At 46.6% G+C, this 23,309-nt stretch overlaps 1 protein-coding gene across 2 annotated transcripts in view; it reads right to left on the reverse strand.

The window, feature by feature from the left end:
• LOC309653259 (uncharacterized protein) overlaps window positions 1–21,451 on the reverse strand; it is a 29,557-nt gene extending 8,106 nt beyond the window's left edge. Inside the window, exons 1-3 of one of the 2 annotated variants that reach the window (XR_014259053.1) lie at window positions 19,869–21,451; window positions 4,199–4,425; window positions 1,125–1,244 (exon numbers count right to left, since the gene is read on the reverse strand). Coding sequence is in view for 1 of the 2 variants with exons in the window: in XM_082447827.1 (XP_082303953.1) it covers window positions 1,125–1,170 (46 nt within the window). In the remaining variant the exon portion in view is untranslated. Of the gene's footprint in view, window positions 1–1,124; window positions 1,245–4,198; window positions 4,964–19,868 lie in introns of those variants that run through there. The other variant, XM_082447827.1, reaches the window with a different exon arrangement.
• Between the last annotated feature and the right edge of the window lie 1,858 nt (window positions 21,452–23,309).

Here is a 23,309-nt window from a genome sequence, read left to right on the forward strand (position 1 = left end):
GACACCAAAACAAAGGCAACAAATACAAAAATAAACAAGTGGACTACATCAAACTAAAAAGCTTCTGCACAGCAAAGGAAACAATCAACAAAAGGAAAAGGCAACTGACCTATGAAGCAGAAGAAAATATTTGCAAATCATGTTATCTGTTGAGGGGATAATATGCAAAATATATAAGGAATTCAATCAACTCAACAGCAAAAAAAAAAAAAAAAAAAACACAAAACCAACAAATAATTAATAAAAGGGCACACGGTCCAAATATACATTTTTCCAAAGAAGACATACAACTGGCTAATAGGTATATGAAAAGGTGTTCAAGATAACTAACCATCAGGAAAATGCAAATCAAAGCTGTAATTAAGACATTACACCTATTAGGATGGCTATTATCAAAAGGACAAGAGATAGCAAGTGTTGGCAAGAGTGTGGTAAAAAAGGAACCCTCGTGCCCTGTTGGTGGGAAAGTAAAATGGTGCAGCCACTATGGACAACTGTATGGAGGTTCCTCAAAAGATTGAAAATAGAACTAGCAGATCAGCCAGCAATCCCACTCCTGAAAACAGATCCAAAGGAGGTGCTTTCTGCTCTGCTCTCTTATGCTCATTGCAGCATTATTCACAATAGCCAAGGAATGGAGACAACCTAAGTGTTTTGGGCAGATGAAAGGATCAAGAACATATCATATATATATATAAAAGACATATAAAAGAATTCTTCTTAAGAATTCATCTGAGGGCTTCCCTGATGGCACAGTGGTTAAGAATCCACCTGCCAACGCAGGGGACATGGGTTCGAGCCCTGGTCCAGGAAGATCCCACATGCTGCGGAGCAACTAAGCCTGCGCGCCACAACTGCTGAGCCTGCGCTCTAGAGCCTGCGAGCCGCAACTACTGAGCCCGTGTGCTACAACTACTGAACCCCGTGCGTCTAGAGCCCATGCTGCGCAACAAGAGAAGCCACCGCAATGAGATGCCCACGCACCGCAACGAAGAGTAGTCCCCGCTCGCCGCAACTAGAGAAAGTCCATGCACAGCAATGAAGACCCAACGCAGCCAAAAATAATAAATAAATAAAAACAAAATAAATAACTTAAAAAAATTCATTTGAAAGACTATTCTTACCTTTAGTGGGGTGATACAGAGAGGAACAGGAACAGAGAGAAGACATAGTAGATTCTCCTTCCTTCAGACTTCTTGTCTCTCTCAGGAAATCTCTACAGGCACAGCTTAATAGTGAGCCAGCTGGAAAGGCAAAATAGGGTTGGCAGAGACCCAGAAACTTAGAACAGGTTATAGAATTTTGAGTGTGTCGTATGTGGGATAATAATTTCTGTCGGGAATGTGGGAGCATGTTCATATGTGGGACCAGGTACTCTGGGGACTTAACACGTAAGTATATTTACATATTGAGTATGACTGTGTGTGTGATCAAGTTCATACGTGTGACTGTTGATGAGCATCAGCACGTGTTTGTGAGTACATGTGAGATTGTCTCTGTGCGAGAGTAAATTTGTTTGACGTTAAGAGTGAATAAATATATACGCATGTCCTTATCTGAGGGTGTTCATCTGTGGGTGACTGTGTGAGCGTGTTCATGTGTATGAGGTATTGAGTGTGTTTGTAGGTGAATAAATGTGTAAAGACATTCACAGATGATTGACTGCCAGCAGCATGATAAAGTGAGAGCATATCTGTGTGTGAGTGAATATGTGGGTATTTTTGCTTGTGAGCAGGCAAATGTGCGTGCATAAGTGAATATGTGGGTGTGTCCATGTAAGCAAATACAAGTGTGCCAGTGTGTAAGACTGTTGACTGTGTGAGCCCATTAACATCAAGTATGCCATTGTGTGGGAGTGAATGTGTCAGTGTGTTGATGCCTGTGAAGGAACGTGAGTGATCTTGTGTATGCGATCATATTCATGTGTGCAAGTGAATTCATAAGCACTGTCATGTATGTGAACATGGTATTTCAAATATATCTGGGTGCCTGAACATGTAGATACATGTTCGTATACCAGGGTATCTACAAGTGCTAGTAAACCTGTGAGTGAGTGTGTGAGCATGTGCATGTGAATCTTTAAGCTCGTTTGATTGCGTAAGCTTGTTAATGTTTGATTACATTTGAATGAGTGAACATGTGAGTGTGTATGAAGTTATCTGAGTGTATCCATATGCATGAGTGAAGGTGTGAACTTCATGGTGTGTGAGCATGTTTGTGGGTAAGTGAATATGTGAGCATGCCTGTTTGTGAGTTGTGTTCAATGTGTGCATGTGAGTGAATGTGTGAGTCTTACATGTGAGCATACTTGAGTGTGCGTGTGTGTGTGAGCGAATGTGTGGGCATCTTCATTCTATTGAGTGAATATGTGACCAAATTTGTGTGAATAAATGACTGTGTAAGCAGAATGTGCTTAAATTTGCCATCTTATACATTGCTGTGACTAAGGCAACATGCAGGTTTGTTTTGGTGGGCAATTGTATGTATGTGCTTTCTTGCTCAGAGTGGTGTTATTGTTGCTTGAGTTTCCTGCCAACTACTAGTAACAAACAGCCGGGTGGGCCAAGTGATCTCAAAAACAGATTGTACATTTGGCCCATTTCTTTCCCTGTTTATCACAAGGCTGCTGTACTTCAGTGCAGGACTACCTGTTCCACTGCTTCCATTCTAGGGGAAATTTTTCTTGGGCAGCTGTTTGTATAGCTTTAACAGCCTCAGAGAGGTGGCCTCTTGGGAGGTGGTCATGTAACGATACCAATAGATTTCCTCCCAGATTACCTTTGCTACTGGGCTTCTCATTATTGGTCTGTAAGATGTGATGTGTATGTTTTAAGATCCCCCAGAAGAGTAACATTGGGATGCAATTTCCCTCAAGTCTTTCCCAAGTGCTTACTAACGATGGTCTTGGTAAACCTGACAAATTTTGTAATTGTTATAAGCAAATAGCTGTCAATTTGGATGGAAAAACTCCCACGTAGAGACTGGTTAGATTTCTCCATGGGATCAAATATGTTTTCATGAGAACTGTCTTTGCTGTCACACCCAAAAGCTATGATTGGTTACTGTGGGCAGCAAGTGTTGCAGCTGTTGAAGAACCCAGTCCCACTGAGTGTGATGTAAATCTTGAAGTTGGTATTGTAAGAAGGTTAGGTTAGGAAAGAATTCCCAAACTGGATGAAGCTCCTGACTTTTTAGGCATGCCTTGCCCTGGGTATTATGTTGTATACATTCCTTTCCTTGTGTGTGTGTGTGTGTGTGTGTGTGTGTGTGTGTGTGTGTGTGTGTGTGTCTGTGTGTGTGTGTGTCTGTGTGTGTGTGTGTCTGTGTGTGTATATAAAATATGACTTCCCAACCGGGGGAAAATTCATGATAACTTGCCCTTGGTCACTTAATTTCTTTTAGTGCAAACTTCAATACATGGGACTTATACTAGAGAGAGAGAAATCGTTATAACTACTAAGAAAAGAGACCAATCGTTGTTAAGGTATACGTTTTTGGCAGCGTTTACACGCATCATTATGCCAGGGATTAGTAAGAGCTATAATTTTATCTAATTGTAACCCCATAGAGTTTGTCGGTATGGCTCTGCATTACAGCATTTTTAATATGATTACACTGATCACAAGCATGCTGGCTGTACTACTGGGTGCATACTATCCCTGGGCACGCCTTAAATAAGACTCAAGAGACAGTGGCTCTATTTGGTTAATGGCACTACTTCATAACATTGGGTTTCTTCTGATTTCAGGTGAAAGTTGGCCCTGAGGGTTTAGAAGGCATCTACGAGTCATAAGTGTTATCTAAAGAGTCTAGCTTTTAGCCAGGATGGGTGTTGCTAGTAGTAGAAGAGACATGAGAAGGTCGCTAGCCTCAGTGTTGGTATCTGTGGTCATGTCAGTAGGACTGACCGACCTGAATAGCCAACAGCGTGGCTCCCATTGTCCCCAATCTGACCTATGTTGTAAGACTCCCTGTTGTGTGCATGTGGTATACTGTTTCCAACAGACCCTGTCAACAGTAGTGTGTGGATTACTAGGGCTGGGTGAACCACCAATAGACATACAGCCAACACTGGCAAGGGCAGTAACTCCTCAGGTAAGAAGGGGCATACAAACAGGGTAGGGATTAAGGTTGGAGGTCACCTGTAGCCATCAGTAGGGGACCTGATTGTCCCTGGGTATTGTTCACATGGGGTTACCTGGTCTGGGAGAGGTTTCGTTCCACCTCCTGGGCTCCACAGTGCCTTTACTGGAGCAAAGTACATGGATGGCAGATAAGGACACCTCTTTCTCCAGAAACTGGCGGGTAGTTTGCTTGGCTTATACTGGATGACGAATGAACACAGGCTAAGGATGGTTTCAGAATCACTGGTCCACGTCAGGTTCTCATCAGGATCAAGAAGGAAGTGGCTAAGCTCCGGGTTTTCTATGAGGGAGAAAGGAAAGATGAAAGTACCAGGTGAAAGTTTCTTTTCGGTGCATGGCAACGCCTGGGCTCCCATGTCTGTGAAAACTGACAACTGGGTTGTGTCTGCTGTGGATGTGTACACCAGCAGAGACAGAAATGTCTCTGCTGGTGGTCTCGTCATTTGTTGTGAATTTAAATATGGTGTAGCTATGCCAGAGGGGTAGGAACTTAATATAATCTGGACCGTGGGCAGTATTTCTGACCACTTGAAGGACCACTGCCCTCCAAGTTCTCTCAACAGCCCTTGATTTAAAAGTTCATCATGGGGCTTCCCTGGTGGCGCAGTGGTTGAGAGCCTGCCTGCCAATGCAGGGGACACGGGTTCGAGCCCTGGTCTGGGAAGATCCCACATGCCGCGGAGCAACTAGGCCCGTGCGCCACAACTACTGAGCCTGCGTGTCTGAAGCTTCTGCTCCGCAAACAAGAGAGGCCGCGACAGTGAGAGGCCCACGCACCGCGATGAAGAGCGGCCCCCGCTCGCCGCAACTAGAGAAAGCCCTCGCCCAGAAACGAAGACCCAACACAGCCAAAAAAATAAAAATAAATAAATTAATTAATTAATTAAAAGCTTAAAAAAAAAAACCAAAACCCCTATCATCTGGGACCCAAATCGATTTCCATAATCATATGTTGCTACGCGGTCATTTAAAAAAAAAAGTTCATTATGTCTTTCCAGGATCCCTGCTACTGGAAGATGATAGGATAGGTGACAAACCCAAGCAATGTTTTCTTGTAATGCCCATTGCTGGTTTGCTTTACAGTGATGTGGGAACCTTGGTCTGACGGTATAACTTGTGCGGCAGTCCCAAGGGCTGTAAAAGCTATTTTGTCAAGCCCTCAATAATATGAGGAGAGGCCTGTGCCTTGCATGGATACACTAATGGAAGGCCTGTATAGAAGGCCGGGAGGTTACGGTAAATTAACTTCAGTGGCAGGGTATGTGGTGATTTTCTCATGGAGTTGCAGCACTCTAGTAGGGCCAGGTTTAGCTCAATCCAGTAGATCCCATTATCATTTGAGTAGAGGCCTCAGTTGCTCTGCGGGGAGCTTCTGCTATTACCCAGGACATAACAGGAATCTCAATCCACAGCGTAACTGGCTCTGCTCCAGTAAAGCCTTCAGTTTCAGTAAGGGCTCAGTGTACCTCCACAAGTTGCCTCTCCACTGGCCAATACCTTGGGACTGAGTCTGGGAGTCACGTGTGCCAAAAGCCCACGGACATTTGGTCCAGTGGCTCCCGTAAGTGAACGTTAGGGTGGCCGGAACTTCCAATTGTAAGTCCTGCCCTCAGAGCACTAGTGGGAGAGCTGAAATGATAGCCTTCTTTAGTTTACCTAGTGCCTGTGGTGGCTCAGGTCCCCACTGAAAAGCGGAGGTCCTATGGGGGGCTCCATAGATGGGCGCCAGCAAATATTTGAGGTTGGCACCAGAATCCAAGCATGCCTACCAAATGTTGGGCCTCCTTTACCAATCTGGGAGGCTGGCTGGAGCACTAGGAGCTTTTCCTTTACCCAGTTGGGACTAGTTTACCCTTTTGAGTTTCAAACATAGCCCAGAAATTTAACAAACTAGGAGGTGCCTTGTACCTTATGGCGGGCAATTGCCCATCCCCTCTCAGGGAGGTGTTCACTCACAGTTGTGGTGGTGTGTGACACAGAGTCTTGGCCAGGTCCAGTGACGAGGATGTCGTCGACACAATGCCAGAGCTGAGTCTCTGCAGGACGTGGCTCGTGCCGAGCAGGCATCTAGGTCCCGACTGCAAATCCCATGGGCAATCACGGGCGCATTCATGTACCCCACAGGTCACTGGGAAAAAGGTGTACTGTTGATCCTCAAAGGGGAAGGCAAATTGTGATATTTAACAAAGAGAACATGTGAGCCCAGTCTATGACTCTGAACCATTTACCAGGGTTATTCTGAATGTCATTCATTAAGGGAACAATATATAGTAGAGGGGCTCTAATACAGGGAGCAGCCTTGTTTAACTCTCTCTAGTCTACAGATAGCCTGTACTCATTAGTAGTGGCTTTAAGCACAGGCCATACCACCGAACTCAAAGGTGGGAATCCATATCCTTTCTTTAAGTAAGTCAGCTAGGACAGGCCATAATCCTTCAGTGCTTTCCTTTTAGTCAGTACCTCTTACACGGGTAGAGGAAGGTGAACTGGCCAGTGCCCACCAGTGGCATCAAAACCTTAGGCTTGTTTCACGAGGTCACCTGCTGACTGAGGAAGCCCATTCCAATAAAGGGAAAAGAGTCTCAGAGAACGACCAGCACAGAAGCGTCTTTTAGCAAAACTAAGCCCATATTAAAAGCTAAGCAGATGGGACTTCCCTGGCGGTCCAGCGGTCGACTCTGCACGTCCACTGCGGGGGCCGTGGGTTCGATCCCTGGCTGGGGAACTAAAATCCCGCATGCCACACAAAAAGTTAAAAGAAAAAGCTAAGCAGATAATTATCCCTTCAATTAATTCTCCTCCAAAGCCCGTCATCTCCTGGTGGGGGGGTGGGGGGGCGGGGCTTTAAAGTATGAGTGCTTCCTGGGATTAGGGAGCTTTGGACACCTGTGTCCACCAGAGCCAGCCAGTGTTGTTAATATTTTACAGTTTACGTAGTAAAAGGGCTACTGTCGGCCAGAAGAGGCCTGCTTTGAGACCAATGGGTCCTGATGTGGGAGCAGGTCCTTGCCACTGGCAGAGGTCAGGGGCAGACGTGGAAGGTAAGCTTGTCTCTGAAGGAAAAGCCTGGCCAGGTAGCAATCTAACTTTAGTAAATATTTTAATTGCTCCACGGATTTACCAGAGATCATCTAATATCTCTGGGCTCCTTGTTCCTTAGGGTCCAATACAACCAACCTCTCTTGTTCATTTCAGGGTTCACGCTTAAGAGTGGCCTGGTTTTAAGTGGTTTATTTGACCGAGGAAGGGGGCAATCCCTCTATGGGTAGTAATTTTGATTTAGGCCAGGTGGGGTATTGTTAACAGGCAGCACTTGACTTTGAGTTTGTCTTTCATGAGTTTCTGTTAAATCCAGGGCAGCTATGTCCTCTTGAATTGTCTCAGCATGAGCCATCACTGCCTGGAAAGAGGACTTACACTTTTCACGAGCGCCCCCTGAGGAACAACTTGGTCGACTCAGGACTAAATTCAGCCTCCTCGAGACTTGGCAAATCACCACGCTGCATGCCATCTGTCGCCTGTTAAGCCCATCCCAACATCCCCAGCTGTTGGAGGCTAATGGCTTTCCTTTAAGAGTTTGCCCAGGATCACTATGAGGCCTAACGTAGGGTGGGCAGCATTCTAAGAAATAAAAATCCACATCAACAAAGTATCTACCTACTTACCTACCTATCTCTCTCCAAGGCCTCCTCTGGGACCATTCCTGGCTTCTGCACTAATTGCGTGAGATCCTTCAGTAGGGACACCATTTTCGCATCCCATGTTACGGCAGTCAATTGATTAATTACATTCCCTGCTGGGTGGAGCTCACTGTCCAGCAGATTCTATACAGCCAGAGAGCCCTTTTTTCATTTGGCTCTTAGGCTACGTCCCTAAGGAGAGACTGGGTCTCAGGGATGGGTGAGAGAAAGGATATGTTTCCTCCTCCAACTGAGAACACACCTCACCTCCTTAGCCCTCCTACTTTGTCTTTTCTGTCAATAATTTATTACTTTGTGAGTGGTTACCAACAAAACAGAGGATAAATAACTGTCAGGATGGTATTGCACTGCCTTTCCTTCTAGAGGGCACCAGACCTCTTTTCCCAGGGTTCTCCAATTTGTCTCGACTTCCAAAGGCGTTAAGGCTCCAAGCAAAAACAACAGTGAACAGAGCCCGACACGTCTTGCGGTTTGGAGCGTGTGTTCATTAAGACAGCCACCTCCAGGACTTCCCTGGCGGTCCAGTGGTTAAGGCTCTGCGCTTCCACTGCAGTGGGCACGGGTTCGATCCCTGGTCAGGGAACTGATATCCCACATGCCGTGCAGCCAAAAAAACAAACAAAACAAAAAAGACAGCCACCTCCTTCAAGTCCTGGGAGCAGCTGGAATATTAACTTCCGTGCAGTCAGTCATTTTAAGTAATGCTTTAGCCCACATCCTTTGGGGAAGGGACTAGAAAGATGCCATCTGCCACAGCAGGTCAGAGTGACACAGCGGCAGAGACAGGCTAGCTGTTTACAAAGATGTCCTAAGAGACCAGCCTCGGCCTGACGCCTCTGACTTACTGACTCATTTCCCTGCCATAGCCACGCCCCGGCCATGAGGATGTCCTCTCACCTCAGAGCACCCCAGATCACCAGCCCAGCTACAGGGAGCCTGTTATGGGATCAGAGGTAGCCCACTCTTGGTCCAGAGGCCCGCACCCCTCCCCTTTTCCTATGTGGGCCCACAGGTCTTACAACGTCTAGTACCTGCCTAGTGAGGGACCCAGCTGGGTGGGCTGATCTTTCGTGGGGAGCCCAGTGCCTCTGATCCCAAAAACTCAGTTACAATGGCATGGGTTGGCTCAAATACTGCTGCTGCTGCTTGATCAGGCTAATGACACCCAGGGAGACACCATAAATACAGATAAAGTGTAATACAGCACAGAGCAACGCCATGCCAAAGTGACATGGGGGAGTTCCACATTTTGAGTCCCAACCACTTAAGACTGTCCAGGATTGTTCTGCCAATGGATAGTCCTCCTGACTGGGTGGACCCTACATTGATTTCTTGACTATCACCCAAATCCTCCACTTTCCTCATCAACACAAGTAATGAGTGCGAGGGATTTAGGGGCTGATCAAAGATTAAAGTATCACCAGAAAGTGGCAGTAGCACAAGATGACCTTTATCTGGAGGAAGCTTTCACAGCTTTGCATGCACGGGAAGTGTCTTAACAACAGGAGAACTGCCAGAGGCTACCGTGTGGGAGCACCACTCAGGAAAGAAAAGCGGGGGAAATGCCAGGGAAGAGCAGGCTCAGAGAGAGGACTAGTGTGTTTGGGTGATACCACTCAGTAGCATGATGGGGAGCCTCTGGATCGGAGAGTACCAAAGGCCAGCAGTGGTGTGGGGTCTCAGTGGTGTGGGGTCTTTCGTAACTACAGGCTTGATCTTATCTATAGCTAACAGGCGTTGGCTGCAGTTCTGCATGGCATGCAAAGCACTCAAGCTCTGGATGGATTAAAATCTACTTACTTGGAATATATTCAAAGCAAATGAATGTGTAAAAATTGAGTTTGGTGCGGCCGGGCTTTTGAGCTAATGGGTTCCAGCCTGCTTGGAAGAAGGAAAGAGAGGCCATCTTTGGCTACTTTACATAACAATGTCCGTGTTGGAGAATGAATGGGTGAGCCTTTTCAAGTACAGTATGAGTGTGTTAATAGGAATTTATTTGTGTGATTAAGTAAATGTTTGTGCATCTTCATATGCAGGAGTGAACAGGTGACCATGTGCATGGATATGAGCATGTTTGTGTGTGTGAGTGAAAATGTACGCATGTTTATTTGCCTGATATTTTTTTGGGGGGGTGGGGGGCCATGCTGCACGGCTTGCAGGATGTCACTTCCCCGTCCAGGGACTGACCCCAGGCCACGGCAGTGAAAGTGCCGAGTCCTAACCACTACATCGCCAGGGAATTCCCGTGTCTGACATTTTAAAAGTACATCTGACCCTTAAACAACAGGGGATTGAACAGCGCAGATCCACGTATATGCAGATTTTTTCAACAGCAAATACCACCGTACTACACGATATGCGATTACTTGAATCCGCAGATGCAGAACCCTGGATTCGGAGGAACCTCATATACACAGGGCGGACTATACGTTATACGTATTCAACTGCACGTGGAGGGTCAGCACCCCTAACCCCTGTGTCGTTCAAGGGTCAACTCCATTAGTGTATTTGAATGAATGAATCTGTGAGTGTATGTGAGTGAATGTGTGAGGTTCTTGGTGAGTGTGAGCACATTCCTAGTTGGGAGCATGTTAGCGTGTATGTGAGGGAATGAGTGTAAGTATGTAAGTGTAAGTGACTGTGACTGAGTGTGTCAGCACATTCTCGTGAAACGTGAGCGGCTATTGTAAGCAAACGAGTGTGTGAGCGTGGTCGTGCAAGTGAATGTGACCTTGCGCATGTATATAAGCACAGGTGTGAGAGCGAACGTGGGAGCCTATTAAAATATGAGTTTGTGTGTTGAAGTAAATGGGACTTCTCATATGTATGAGTGAATTCATGAGCCTGTGCGTGGATGTTAGCATACTCGTGTGTGTGTGAGTGAATGTGTGTTTGTGAGCACGTCAAAGTGGAGTAGGTTGCTGTGAGTTAATGTGCAAGTGTGTGTGTGGGAGTATATCTGAGCATCTCTATGTGTGTGGGTAAAATGTGTGAACTTCATGGTAAGTGTGAGCATATGCATTTGTCAGAGTATGAGTATGATGCTGTTTGTGAACGTGCTGTGTGTGGGGAAATGTATGAGTACGTGACTGTGAGCATATATGAGTGTGTGTGAGTGAATGAGCAAGTTTGAGGGAGTGCATGTGTAAGCATGTTTTCATGAGTGAGTGAATGTGTAACTGTTCATTTGGGTAAGCTTGTTAACGTGTGAGTGTATTTTTGTGAATATGAGAATATGCTTGTGAGTTTGAGTGTATCTGTGTGTGAAGGTGTGAGCTTTGTGATGACTGGAGAAAATCTGTGTTCAAGTGAATGCATGAAAGTGTTGCTGTTTGTGAGCATGTTACTATGCACGTATAAGTGAAACTGAGTGTACTGTTGTCAGCACATAGGAATGTCTGTATGTGAATGACTTTGCAAACATGTTCACGGGTTAGTGGACACGTGAGGATTTTGTGTGAGTGAATGTGGGTATGATCATATATGAGTGTGTCTATGCATATGAGTAAAGTTGGGAGTATGCTCGTGAGTCAGTGAATATGCTCCAATGTTAGAGAATTTTTGGCTGTGTGCATGTATCTGAGCATTCCTTATGTCTCAGTGAATGTGTTCATGTGTTCATGTGAAGAATACGCTGTGGATGTGAGTGAATAGTGATCACACTTGTATATGTGAGCATGTTCATGTGTGTGTGCGAATGATTATATGTAAGGATGTCTATGCGGGTGAAGGAATTTGCAACCGTGTTTGTGTGGGCGACTGAGTGTTTGTGCATGTGAGGGTGTGAACATCTTATGGGTAAGTAGGTTCATGCACGTAAGTAAGTGTATGAGTGACACAGTGTATGTGAGGCATACTCGGGTGGGTGAGTGAATGCCTAACCATGTTAATTGAGTATATCTGTACTGGAACGAATGTGTGCATGTGTCAGCGTGTCTAGGAATGGGAGTAAATCTGTGAGCAGGTTCACTTGAGTGAACGTGTAACTTGTGGATGTATGTGAGCATGTCTGTGTGTAAGAGTGAATGGAGCCTGTTCATATGTCAGTGTGTTAATGTGCGTTTGTGTGTTTCTGTGTGTTCACGTGTATGAGTGAATTTGTAAGCATGTGCATGATGGTAGCATGTCCATCAGTGAGTGACTGTGGAACCGTGTTCATTTTTGTGAGCCTGTTAATGTGTGCATCTATTTCTGAGTCAACACATGAGTGTATGTGTATGTGTGAATGTTGATCAGATGCATGTACATGACTGTGTTAATGAGGGTGCCTGTGAGTTTATGAGCAGGTTCACCGTCTGCATATGTAAATATCTTCATGTTTGTGTGCAAATGACTGTGTGAGTATATATCTGTGATCATGTTCCTGTGTCTGCATGAATGTGTAAGCTTATCATGTATGTTCATGAAGGTGAATTTATGCTTTGCACATGTGTTTTTGTACATTTGTGTGTGAGTAAATGTGCAAAAAAGTTTGTGTCAGTAAATGCGTGAGCATATAAATATATATATATATATATACAAATATGTGTGCATATTATCAAAGTGCAAGTTTAAGTGAATATAGGAACATGTGTGTGTTAATGAATATGTAAACATGCTTGTGTGTAGGGGCATGTTAATGTGTGTGTTCTGTTGTGTGAGTCAATGTGATTATGTTTGTGTGTGATGAAAAGTGTGTTCATTTGTGTGGAAGTGATAATGTGAGCATGTCTATGTGCAACTGTGAGTGCGTGAGTATATGTGAGTTTGCGCGTGAGAGACTGTGTGAGTGAATATGATCCTGTCGATATGTGAAAGTGTGATCGTGGCCGTGTCTGTGCATGAGTGGTTTTGGGGTGAGTGTGAATGTTGTTTTTTAAATAAATGTGAGAGCATGTGTGTTTATGAGCGTGTAGGCTGTGTGAATATGTGAACGTGTTCACCTGTGTGAACTTGTTCATGCGTGCGTGATGTGTGTGTGTGCGCATGTTGTGTTTTAAATAAATGTGAGAGCATGTCCATGTGTGAATGTGTGAGTGGAGGTAGGGAGTGAGTGTGTGTGAGTGTGCAGTCATGTCCGTATGTAAGCCCATGAGAATGTGTGTGTGTTTATGTGCGAATGTGAGTGAAAGTGGGAGTGTCCACTTGTTCGTGAGATAACGTGAGCACGTTTGTGTGTCTGGGAATGTTAATGTTTAAGTACGTTCACGTGTGGGTGAATGTCTGAGTATACTTGTGTGTTTGAGCATGAACATATGCAAAAGGAAGTTTGAACACGTTTCTGTTTTGAGCATGTTAATGTGAAAGTGTGAAAGTTTGTGTTTGTGTTTAAATGAATGTGTGTGTTCATTCATATCTGAGTGTGTGAGCATGTGCATGTAAGGGAGCATGTTCATATGTACAAATTAATGTACGAACAAGTTGGTGTGTGTGAAGCTATTAATGTATAATTATTTTCCCTGTGTGCAGCTGAATGTGTAAGCAAGTTCATGTATGTGAGCACGACGAACAATGTTAAGTGAAGTTGTGAGTGTATGCGGGTGTGTCTGTATATGCGAATTAATCTGTGAGCAAGTCCGTGGGAGTGAATACGTCAATATGTTTGTTTGATGGTGTTAATGTCTTCTTGTGCTCATGAGTGTCTGAGCAGCTTTGTGTGTGTGATCGAAAATAAGGATGTGCAGTTATGTGAACATTTTCCTTTGTGTAAATAAATGTGTAAGGTTTTTGTGTGTTTGAGTGTGTTAAAGTGTGAATATGCTCATTCAGTGAATGCGTGAATATGGGTATCTGAGTGAACGAACATGTTCGAATATGTGTAATTGTATTGAAATGTGTGTTACTATGTGTACATTCATGAATGTGACTACGTGATTGTATTCATGTGTGGATTAACATATGAACATGTTCGGGTGTGAGCAAATGGAGGAGCAGTTTTGTGTGTGAGAAGATGTTCATGTTGGTGAAAATGTTAACATCTTAGTTTGCATGGCTGTGTGAGCGTCCTGTGATTGGACATGAGTGCATCTAGGTGTGAGTGAATGTGTGAGCATGCTTGCGCATATACGCATGTTAATGTGAGTGTGCTCACTCGTGTGAATGAATGTGAGGATGGGCTCCTATGGGGGACTGAATGCGTGAATGTGTTCGTGTGGGAACGACTGTGAGCCTGTAGGTGTATGTTCACGTGCAAGTGGGAATGAATGCATTATTTTATGTGTGTGAGACAGCATCAGTGTGTTCATGTGTGTGAGTGGATGTGTGAGTATGAGTGTACGTAAGCATGTCTGTGTGCGAGTGACTGTGAGTTTGTGAGTGGATGTTATTGTGTCTGCCAGTGTGTGAGCATGGTCTTGCGTGTGACTGAGTTAATATGCACGTACGTGTGAGCATGTTCATTTGTGTGAACTTGTTCACGTGTGAGTGATTGGTGAGTGTGTATGTGTTTGAGCACATTTCTTTCAGTAAATATGCAGGCATGTCCATGTGCGAGCATGAGCATGTGTGAGTGAATGCAAGTGTATGAGTCTCTCTATGTGTGAATGCACCAGCATGTTCCTGTGTGAAAAATGTGTGAGCATGTCCGCATGTGTGAACACGCTGATGTGAAAATGTAAGAGCGTGTGTAAGTATGTTCGTGCGTGAATGTGTCAGCATGTGAGTGTGTTTGTGTAAGTGGATAGAATGCTTATATGTGTTACAGATTTAATGTGTAAGTGTGAGTGAATGGGTGAGGATGCGGTTGAGTGTGTTTCTTTTTTTTCAGGACCCCACGTCCATACAGTGAACTGTACGGCACTGTGCAGAAAGAAGTTTTTATTTTCTATTGGCTCACAGCTGTCTTTAACCAGCTCTACAGCTAGGCCACATTATTCTCTGTGTATTACATCACACTGCTGCTATAGAAACATGTGTGACTCCTGTCATTCAACCCGCTGGCTTCACTGCAGGATAACTGCCCAGAAACTGAGCTGCAGAGAGAGAAGTGTGTTACTCCAAGCCTAATGCTTCAGAAAAGCAAAGTGCTATTGGGAATAATTGTCTGAATGACACCTGAGAAGTAAATGGGTTTCTGTGTTAGGGCAAATCCCAGACTCCAGCATTTAGGGTCGCTGTGAACAAGCCCCAGCAGTGTGCTATGTAGGGACAGGGGTTCCCATAAACACAGTCCTTTATTACAACCTTTCGGACCCCTCACATGCCTCTAGAGAATGGAAGCTGTGTAAGACCGTTAACAAACCCCAGCAGGGCCAGGGAGCCAGGGACCCCACCAATCCCAGGGTCATACGTCTCACTCTAGAAAATTCAGTGCCACTCAGGCAATTCCATCCCTTTTGGTGGAATCCGGAGGACCCTAAAGGGCCAGCACAGAGCCCTGCCCAAGGGCTCCCAGCTAAAACAGCAATTGGGAGCTGAAATGCAGTCCACATTCCCCTCATCGAGCCATGTGCCCTGGCACCGAAATGCAGCCCAGAAGCTGGGAAACTCATTCTACTTTACCTGCCCAGAGGGGCCGCCTTATGTGCTAGCATTGATCAGTGTGAGAACTCAGCTAAAGTATCCAAACATCTCTAAAAGGAAAATTAAAAGTGTTACAGACTGGGCTTCCCTGATGGTGCAGTGGTTAAGAATCCGCCTGCCAATGCAGGGGACACGGGTTCGAGCCCTGGTCCGGGAAGATCCCACGTGCCGCGGAGCAACGAAGCCCGTGCGCCACAACTACTAAGCCTGTGCTCTAGAGCCCGCGAGCCACAACGACTGAGCCCGTGTGCCACAACTACTGAAGCCCATGCACCTAGAGTCCGGGCTCCACAACAAGAGAAGCCACTGCGATGAGAAACCCGTGCACCTCAACAAAGAGTAGCCCTGGTTCGCCGCAACTAGAGAAAGCCCACGCGCAGCAACGAAGACCCAACACAGCCAAAAAATAAATAAAAGTAAATAAATTAAAAAAAAAAAGTGCTACGGACTGCATGTTTGCGTACCCTCCAAAATCATCTGGGAGGTAATTAGGCTTAGATGAGGTCATGAGGGTGGGCTCCCCATGATGGGATTAGTGCCCTTACAAGAAGAGGAAGAGACACCAGAACTCTCTCTCTTTCCACCATGTGAGCACACAGCCAGAAGGCAGTCATCAGCAAGCCAGGAAGAGAGCTCTCACCAGAAACCAAAATGTCCAGCCCCTTGGTTTTGGACTTCCCAGCCTCCAGAAGGATAAGAAATAAATGTCTGTTGTTGCCACTCAGTCTATGGGATATTTGTTATAGTGGCCAGAACTAAGACAAGAAGCCTCCAGAGAGGGTGCCTAAATCCCATCTTTGCAGTGATGACCTCAGCTCCATAACCTAACACTGTCCTCCCTGATGAGCTCAGGAAGGCAAGAAAAGTTGTGCGGGTAACCACTTCCCTTCCTCTTTGAACTTCACTGCTCCAGCTTCTCTCTCTCCCCAGTGTCTATCACAGGTTCAGGCTTCACAGGAAAGACGAAGCAAGGAAGAATAAAAAATGTCTCATTTATTCCTTCACTCCACAATATGGGAGTGCCGATGTCATACCAGGTGCTGGGCTGGGCAGAGCCCTCAGGCAGCTGCTTTTCACAACACTGTGGCTTCCAGTTCTCTTGCCCAGACTGGAAGCCGCTTTGCTAGCTTTCCCTGGCTCCTCCTCCTCCTCTTCTCACTGCCCCTTCCTTCTCAAGGGAAAATAAAGCTCCTATTTGAACCTGAACAGGACAAAGTTCCCAAGGCTTCTGCTTGTGAACTTGTGGGGGAAGAGGAAGAACGGGTTAAACCCTGAGGCTCTCCTCCACCTGACACACAAAGAGAGGTTCGACTCAGTCGAGTGGGAGGCCTCACAGGGAGATCTAGGGGTCCCTAAACTCTGAGGCACTTGGCCCAACCTACCTGAAGCCCTGCTTGAGAAGAGGAATGGGTGTGATGGCAGGTGACTCTCACAGGGTAGGTGCCACTGCCTGGATCCTGCTTGCGGCTGATAACCTCACAGACCTGGGGATGGACTCGGGCTCAACTTGCCCGTGGAGCAGGCAATGGTTCGAATGGGTTTTCAGTGCTCTTGACACTACCACTTATCTCTAGGCAGTGTTCTCCTTCCTGTCCTCACTGTTCTTTACCCTCATCCCTCATCCTCTCTGTCCTGACTTCTCTACTCAACTCTGTCCAGTGTCAGCTCTCATTCTCCTGCTGCCTCTTTCTTCCTTCGATTAAAGCAATTCAAAATGTAATCCGGTACGTTCACTCCTTGATTCCTAGAGTCTCACTCTCTTCCGGAATCAAGTTGCAAATCTCTACCCAGGTGCTCTTTTCTCCCAGCGTGACGCCCCCAGCAACTTTAACCTTGCCCCCGTGGTACCTATGGGCCCCTGGCAGATGCTCACCTTCCTCTTCTCCTGCCCCCCTGGGCTGAGCTTCCTTCCTCTCCAGAGCGTGCTGCAGTGGCAGGCCAGGCAGGGAAGATACCTCCTAGGACACCCACCTTGCACCAAAGCGTTCTGCTTTGTTCTCCGCTTCCCTCAGCCCTGCCACCCACTCCATTCAGAGAGCAGCTACCCCACCTCCTGGCCTCCCTGCTCCCCAAATACACACACACACGCACACGCATGCGTGCACACGCGCACACACACACACGCGCGCGTGCGACATCCCCAGACTGAGCGCCTGCGGTGCCCCCGTCTGTCTAAAGAAAGTCCAAAGTTGTTCTTGCACTTCCCTCTTCATCGAATATTTGGCCAAATCTATGCAGGGACCCCCTTTTTCTCATATGTCCCAGGTCTGCATTCAAAAAAAGGTTAATGTAACCCACCCCCTCCCACCTTAGGCATCAGGTGTAAATAGATCAGAGTCTGAAAGATGGTGATGAGGTGCCTCAGAGATAATGCAGATTATCCACACCTGACAATCCCCAGAGCTTGGCCCTTGCCCCTGCTCCCTCCTTCTGGCCCTGGATGCCTGCTGAGATGCTATCTTGCTTAAAACAATGGGAGAATGTGCTTGGTGTTTTTAAACTGTGGTTGTTAGTCTCTGCTGAGGTACAGGAGAACGTGGAAAGGAGGAAATGAGGTAGCTACTCCCTGACACCTACCAGTGTTTGGCCCAACTGACCCAAACGATATCACACAAGGGGCAGGGGCTGTGCTCTAACACCTGAATTCCCCTATACCCAGCCCTCTAGCCCTCGCTCTCCTCCCTAAGGTCCCCACCTAGAGCCACTGCTGTCCTTGTAACGTAAGGCTACTGACGGAGCTTGCTTTCTGCTTTCTCCACCTCAGCCTCCCAGCCCCTAGGTACACACACACTCACCTCGGAACACCTTATCCCCTCACACGCTGGAGGGAACAATGCAGCAAAGGGAAAGCAACAGTCAAGTGACCCACCTCCAAAGCTCAGGGCCCAGGGCAATGGCCTTGGTTTTCAAGGTAGCTCTCAGGGCAAACATGATGCCCTCAATGGTCTACCCCCAAGTGCCAAATCCTCACAGCTGAGTGCTCTTTAGGGTGGAGGCACCGGATATTCAGAAGACTTGTATTCATTTCCACAAATATGAACTATGAGTGTTCATTAACCCCTTAGAGTTGCTATCTAGTTCAACCTCCCATAGAACCTCTAATTAATGTACCCTTTCTTTCCTCTGTCATTGGTTTAGGGTTCCTGGGTGTCCCCTGGGCCAAAGAATACTACTCCTGTTCTGTGGGCTTAGGGTAGGTTTCCTGTCACTTCAAGCTGTGTGGCTCAGGCTAGCTGCCCTTTCCACGGGGAAGGCTAGGAGGGAATACACAAAGGAACTGACTCATTGCCTTCGTGGTGGTTTGTATTTCTGTTTCTTTGCCATTTCTCATCTCTGCTCTAGAAATCTGAATGCTAGGCTAAAGGGTTTGGATTTTATTGGACAGCTAAAGTCATCAGAAGTTCTTGACATAATCAGGCTTGATTTATAAAGACCATGCTGATTGCAGTGTGCTGAATGGATTAGAGGGACCAACACTAATATTAGGGAGACGAGAGGTTGGGAGGTTGTTGCAGAAATTCCGTAGGAAGATGCCCAAGGCCTGATCTGGGGGTGGCTCACGATCAATAGAGAGATAAGAACAGAGTTGGGATGTTTTCTGGAGGTAGAACCAATACAGCCTGGTGGGAGTTGAAGGCTTGGGGGGCAGAGGGGCAAGCACCTGGGGCCCAGGTAGGTGAAGTAGACTGGACAGAGACCATGTGCTCAGTTTTGAACACACTCCATACGGTGAGTACTCGGGGTGCAGAGAAGGTGTGCTCAAGTGCCCTCCCCATAGAGCCTGACAGATGGAGCAGAGAATTCTACCTTGAGCACCACAGCGCCCTCCGGCCTGCACACCCACTTGTGGGTAGAGCTCCTCCACTCACACCAGGGAGTGTACTTCAGTTGTGGGACCTTCTCAAGGGAGTGTGGAGCGAGCAGAAGGCCTCTTGCATGTGAAGCCAGAGAAGTGGGAGAAATTCCAGGGTCGGAGCAAAAGGCCTGGAGGTTGGGAGGCCAGGAGTACCCCGACTGCAGGTCTCTGCAAGTCAGGAAGGTGGGATCTCGAGAGGCAAAGGTGTAGAGCCTGGGAGAAGGCCACTGGTGAGCTTACGTGGTGGGCTGCCTTCCTGTGTTTCAGCACTACTCAACTTAACAGAAAAACCTCAGGTGTCTACACATGAATTTATCTACAAAACAGGAACAGACTTACAGACAGAGACAACAGACTTGGGGGTGCCAAGGCGGCGGCGGGGCGTGGTGTAGGGGAGGGAAGGATTGGGACTAGTTGGGGACTAGCAGATGCAAACTGTTATATATACAATGGATAAACAACAAGGTCCTACTGTATAGAACACAGAGCGATATTCAATATCCTGTGATAAACCATCATGGAAAAGAATATGAAAAAGGATATATACATATATATAAAAAACTGAATCACTTTGCTGTGTACCTGAAAGTAGCACAACATTGTAAATCAACTATTCTTCACTAAAAAAAAAAAAAACCAACCCTCAAGCGCCTATAAGCGGTTTACCTCCAATATGTGGGCTCAGGTGGATACCATATCCCATCAGCATCCTGTCCAAGACCTTCTGAACCACTTTCATTTGCATAGATTTTGCTGAAACAGAGAAGTCACCGGTCATCAGGAAGGCCACATTGCTTCCCAGAGAGCAAACAGCAGAGAATACCGCAGCTGTCACCTTTCCAGGGCTTTCCCTTCTCCTGCACACATGCAGACACGTACAGTCATATGTGTACACATTCTCTCCCCCACCCCCTTCTCTCCCCACAGTGAGTCAGCCAGAAGCACCCAGTGAGGAAGACTCCTCCTCCCCCTCCCCAGCTTTTATCCAGAGGATGGGGCACAAAGACTGGGTCCATGTTACCAAGCAGGATGAGGGGCTGGGGGAAGCGGGGGCAGGCATTCTGGGAAGTGGAGAGGAGAGGAAGCAGGCAGGGGGCAGCCCTCAAAAATGCATTACCTCAACCCCCTAAAGAGCCCCAGTTTGTAATCAGCAATGGACACAGCTCTCCAGGTCGGTGGCTGTCCTTCCAGGGGCAGCTGATTGCCCCAGGAAAAGTACTCTTCCACCCTCACTGCCCTCCTGAGCTGAGCTAACAAGTCTACGCCCTCCAGCACAAAGTCACATTTCCCCACCTGGGCATTTTCTTGTCATACCCATGTCAACCTTGCTCTTGTACTCCTCTGTTTTTAGGGCTGGGCATATGGCTTGACACAGACAGAGCACCTTCTGGCCCTCGCCCAACAAAGTCATTTCACACTCTTAGGCCTCAAGGCTGTCTTCTCAAAGACGTTCATTCTGGGAGCTGGCATTTCTCTCACTAATCATGGATTTCCAGCCTGGAGACGTCTTGGCTGAGCATACGCAAGTAGCCAGCCAGAGCCCTGCAGACAGCTGGCCTTTCCAAAGCTCTCTGACGTGCTCACCCAACACACCTGAGACCTTCAGCAGGGCTGTTTCCTCCCAAAGGGCATGGGAATGGGAACAGGCCCTGAGCATCACTGTGATCCTAACGTACTCTCACACGTTGACCAAGGAACATCAGTCCCTGCAGTGTGTGTGTGTGTTCACTATATGTCCTATAAAGTCACCACAAGTAATGAATCAGTGACTACTAAACCACTGCTCCTAGGGGAAATACAGGGTTAGGTTCCTGCGAGCCTCTGGTTACAACACTTTCATCAACCAATCAATATATTAACTTGTTTTATGTCTGTTTCTGTTTCAATTTACAATTTAATCCAATTAGAAATCCAGAATTTACTAAAAGAATTTATATTAACAAAATGCTAAAAGCACCTTCCAACAAAAAACTCTAGAATCTGTCCAAGTCTAAATCACTGGACACTCCCAGTAGTGTCTCCAGAGGTTCCTTCATTGTTGAGGCTTTAGTAACCTCTGCTCATGCCCCCTGGCATCTCTGGACCACACATGATGGCTGTAAGTTGCCCATGGGCTACCGAGGCAAGAAACTGCCCTTCTTGGCCTTGTATTATAAACCATTAGCGTGGCAACTGTCAGCCACATACCGGGCCATCCTCAAAACAGAGGTTCTCACAGACCCTGAGCCTGTGACCCTCTGTACCCAGGTGCCCAGTAGGCCTTAGATCACGGAACCAGCACCCCAAAACCTCAGCATGTTTACTGAGGCCTCCTTGACACCAGATAGCTTTCTGGCATATCTTTCTTGCAAGAGGGCATGGCCTCAGCTGTCCTTAGTCCCTTGCCAGATGAGATAGTGGTAGAAGAAGTCACTCCTCTCCCAGACCTCTTGGCTACCTGGGGAGCCTCTTGGAATCAAGTGAGTGGGCAATATTGGGCATTGTACACTACATATGGTATTGTCACCATCATCCATATTACTGCTTTCGATCCCTTAACCAACATGCCTAGGATAGAGGACAGGACCAAAGGGTCAGCACAACTGACCAAACTACAGTCATTTAGTACTGGATGCCCTGGCTAACAAATGGGCCCATCTGTACATTTTTATAAACTCTTGGGCCATTGCCTAAACGTTGTCCCCTTTGAGGTAAAGAACTCTGGGAATCACTTGCCTCACAGATACCCAAAATATAGATCAAGATGTTAGGGACTGACAGAATGGCCATCATCAAAAAATCTACAAACAGTAAATGCTGGAGAGGGTGTGGAGAAAAGGGAACCCTCTTGCAATGTTGGTGGGAATGTACATTGATACAGCCACTGTGGAGAACAGTATGGAGGTTCCTTAAGAAACTAAAAATAGAACTACCATACGACCCAGCAATCCCACTACTGGGCATATACCCTGAGGAAACCATAATTCAAAAAGAGTCATGTACCACAATGTTCATTGCAGCTCTGTTTACAATAGCCACGACATAGGAGCAACCTAAGTGTCCATCAACAGATGAATGGATAAACAAGATGTGGCATATATATACAATGGAATATTACTCAGCCATAAAAAGAAACGAAATTGAGCTACTTGTAGTGAGGTGGACGGACCTAGAGTCTGTCACAGAGAGTGAAGTAAGTCAGAAAGAGAAAAACAAATACCGTATGCTAACACATATATATGGAATCTAAAAAAACCAAAAATGGTCATGAAGAACCTAGGGGCAGGACGGGAATAAAGACGCAGACCTACTAGAGAATGGACTTGAGGACATGGGGAGGGGGAAGGGTAAGCTGGGACAAAATGAGTGAGTGGCACGGACTTATATACACTACCAAATGTAAAACCGAAAGCTAGGGGGAAGGAGCCGCAGAGCACAGGGAGATCAGCTCGGTGCTTTGTGACCACCTAGAGGGGTGGGATAGGGAGGGTGGGAGGGAGGGAGATGTAAGAGGAAAGAGATATGGGGATATATGTATATGTATACCTGATTCACTTTGTAATAAAGCAGAAAGTAACACACCAGTGTAAAGCAATTATCCTCCAGTAAACATGTTGGTAAAAAAATAAATAAATAATGATATGGACTGGGACTTCCGTGTTGGCGCAGTGGTTAAGAACCCGCCTGCCAATGCAGTGGAAATGGATTCGAGCCCTGGTCCCGGAAGATCTCACATGCCGCGGAGCAACTAAGCCCGTGCGCCACAACTACTGAGCCTGAGATCTAGAGCCCGCGAGCCACAACTACTGAGCCCGCATGGCACAACTACTGAAGCCCGCGCACCTAGAGCCCGTGCTCCATAACAAGAGAAGCCACTGCGGTGAGAAGCCAGTGTACCTCAACGAAGAATAGCCCCCATTCGCCGCAAGTAGAGAAAGCCCGCGCGCAGCAACGAAGACCCAACACAGCCAAAAGTAAAATAAAAAGAAAAGATGTTATGGACTGAATTCTGTTCCCCCAAAATTCGTATGTTGAAGCCGTAACCCCGAATGTGGCTATATTTGGAGATATGGCCTTCAAGGTTAAACGAGGTCATAAGCTTGAAGCTCTAATCCAATAGGGGGGTAT

The sequence above is a fragment of the Balaenoptera physalus genome (genome assembly GCF_965194825.1).
Source record: "Balaenoptera physalus genome assembly, chromosome: X".
NCBI classification, from domain to species: domain Eukaryota; kingdom Metazoa; phylum Chordata; class Mammalia; order Artiodactyla; family Balaenopteridae; genus Balaenoptera; species Balaenoptera physalus.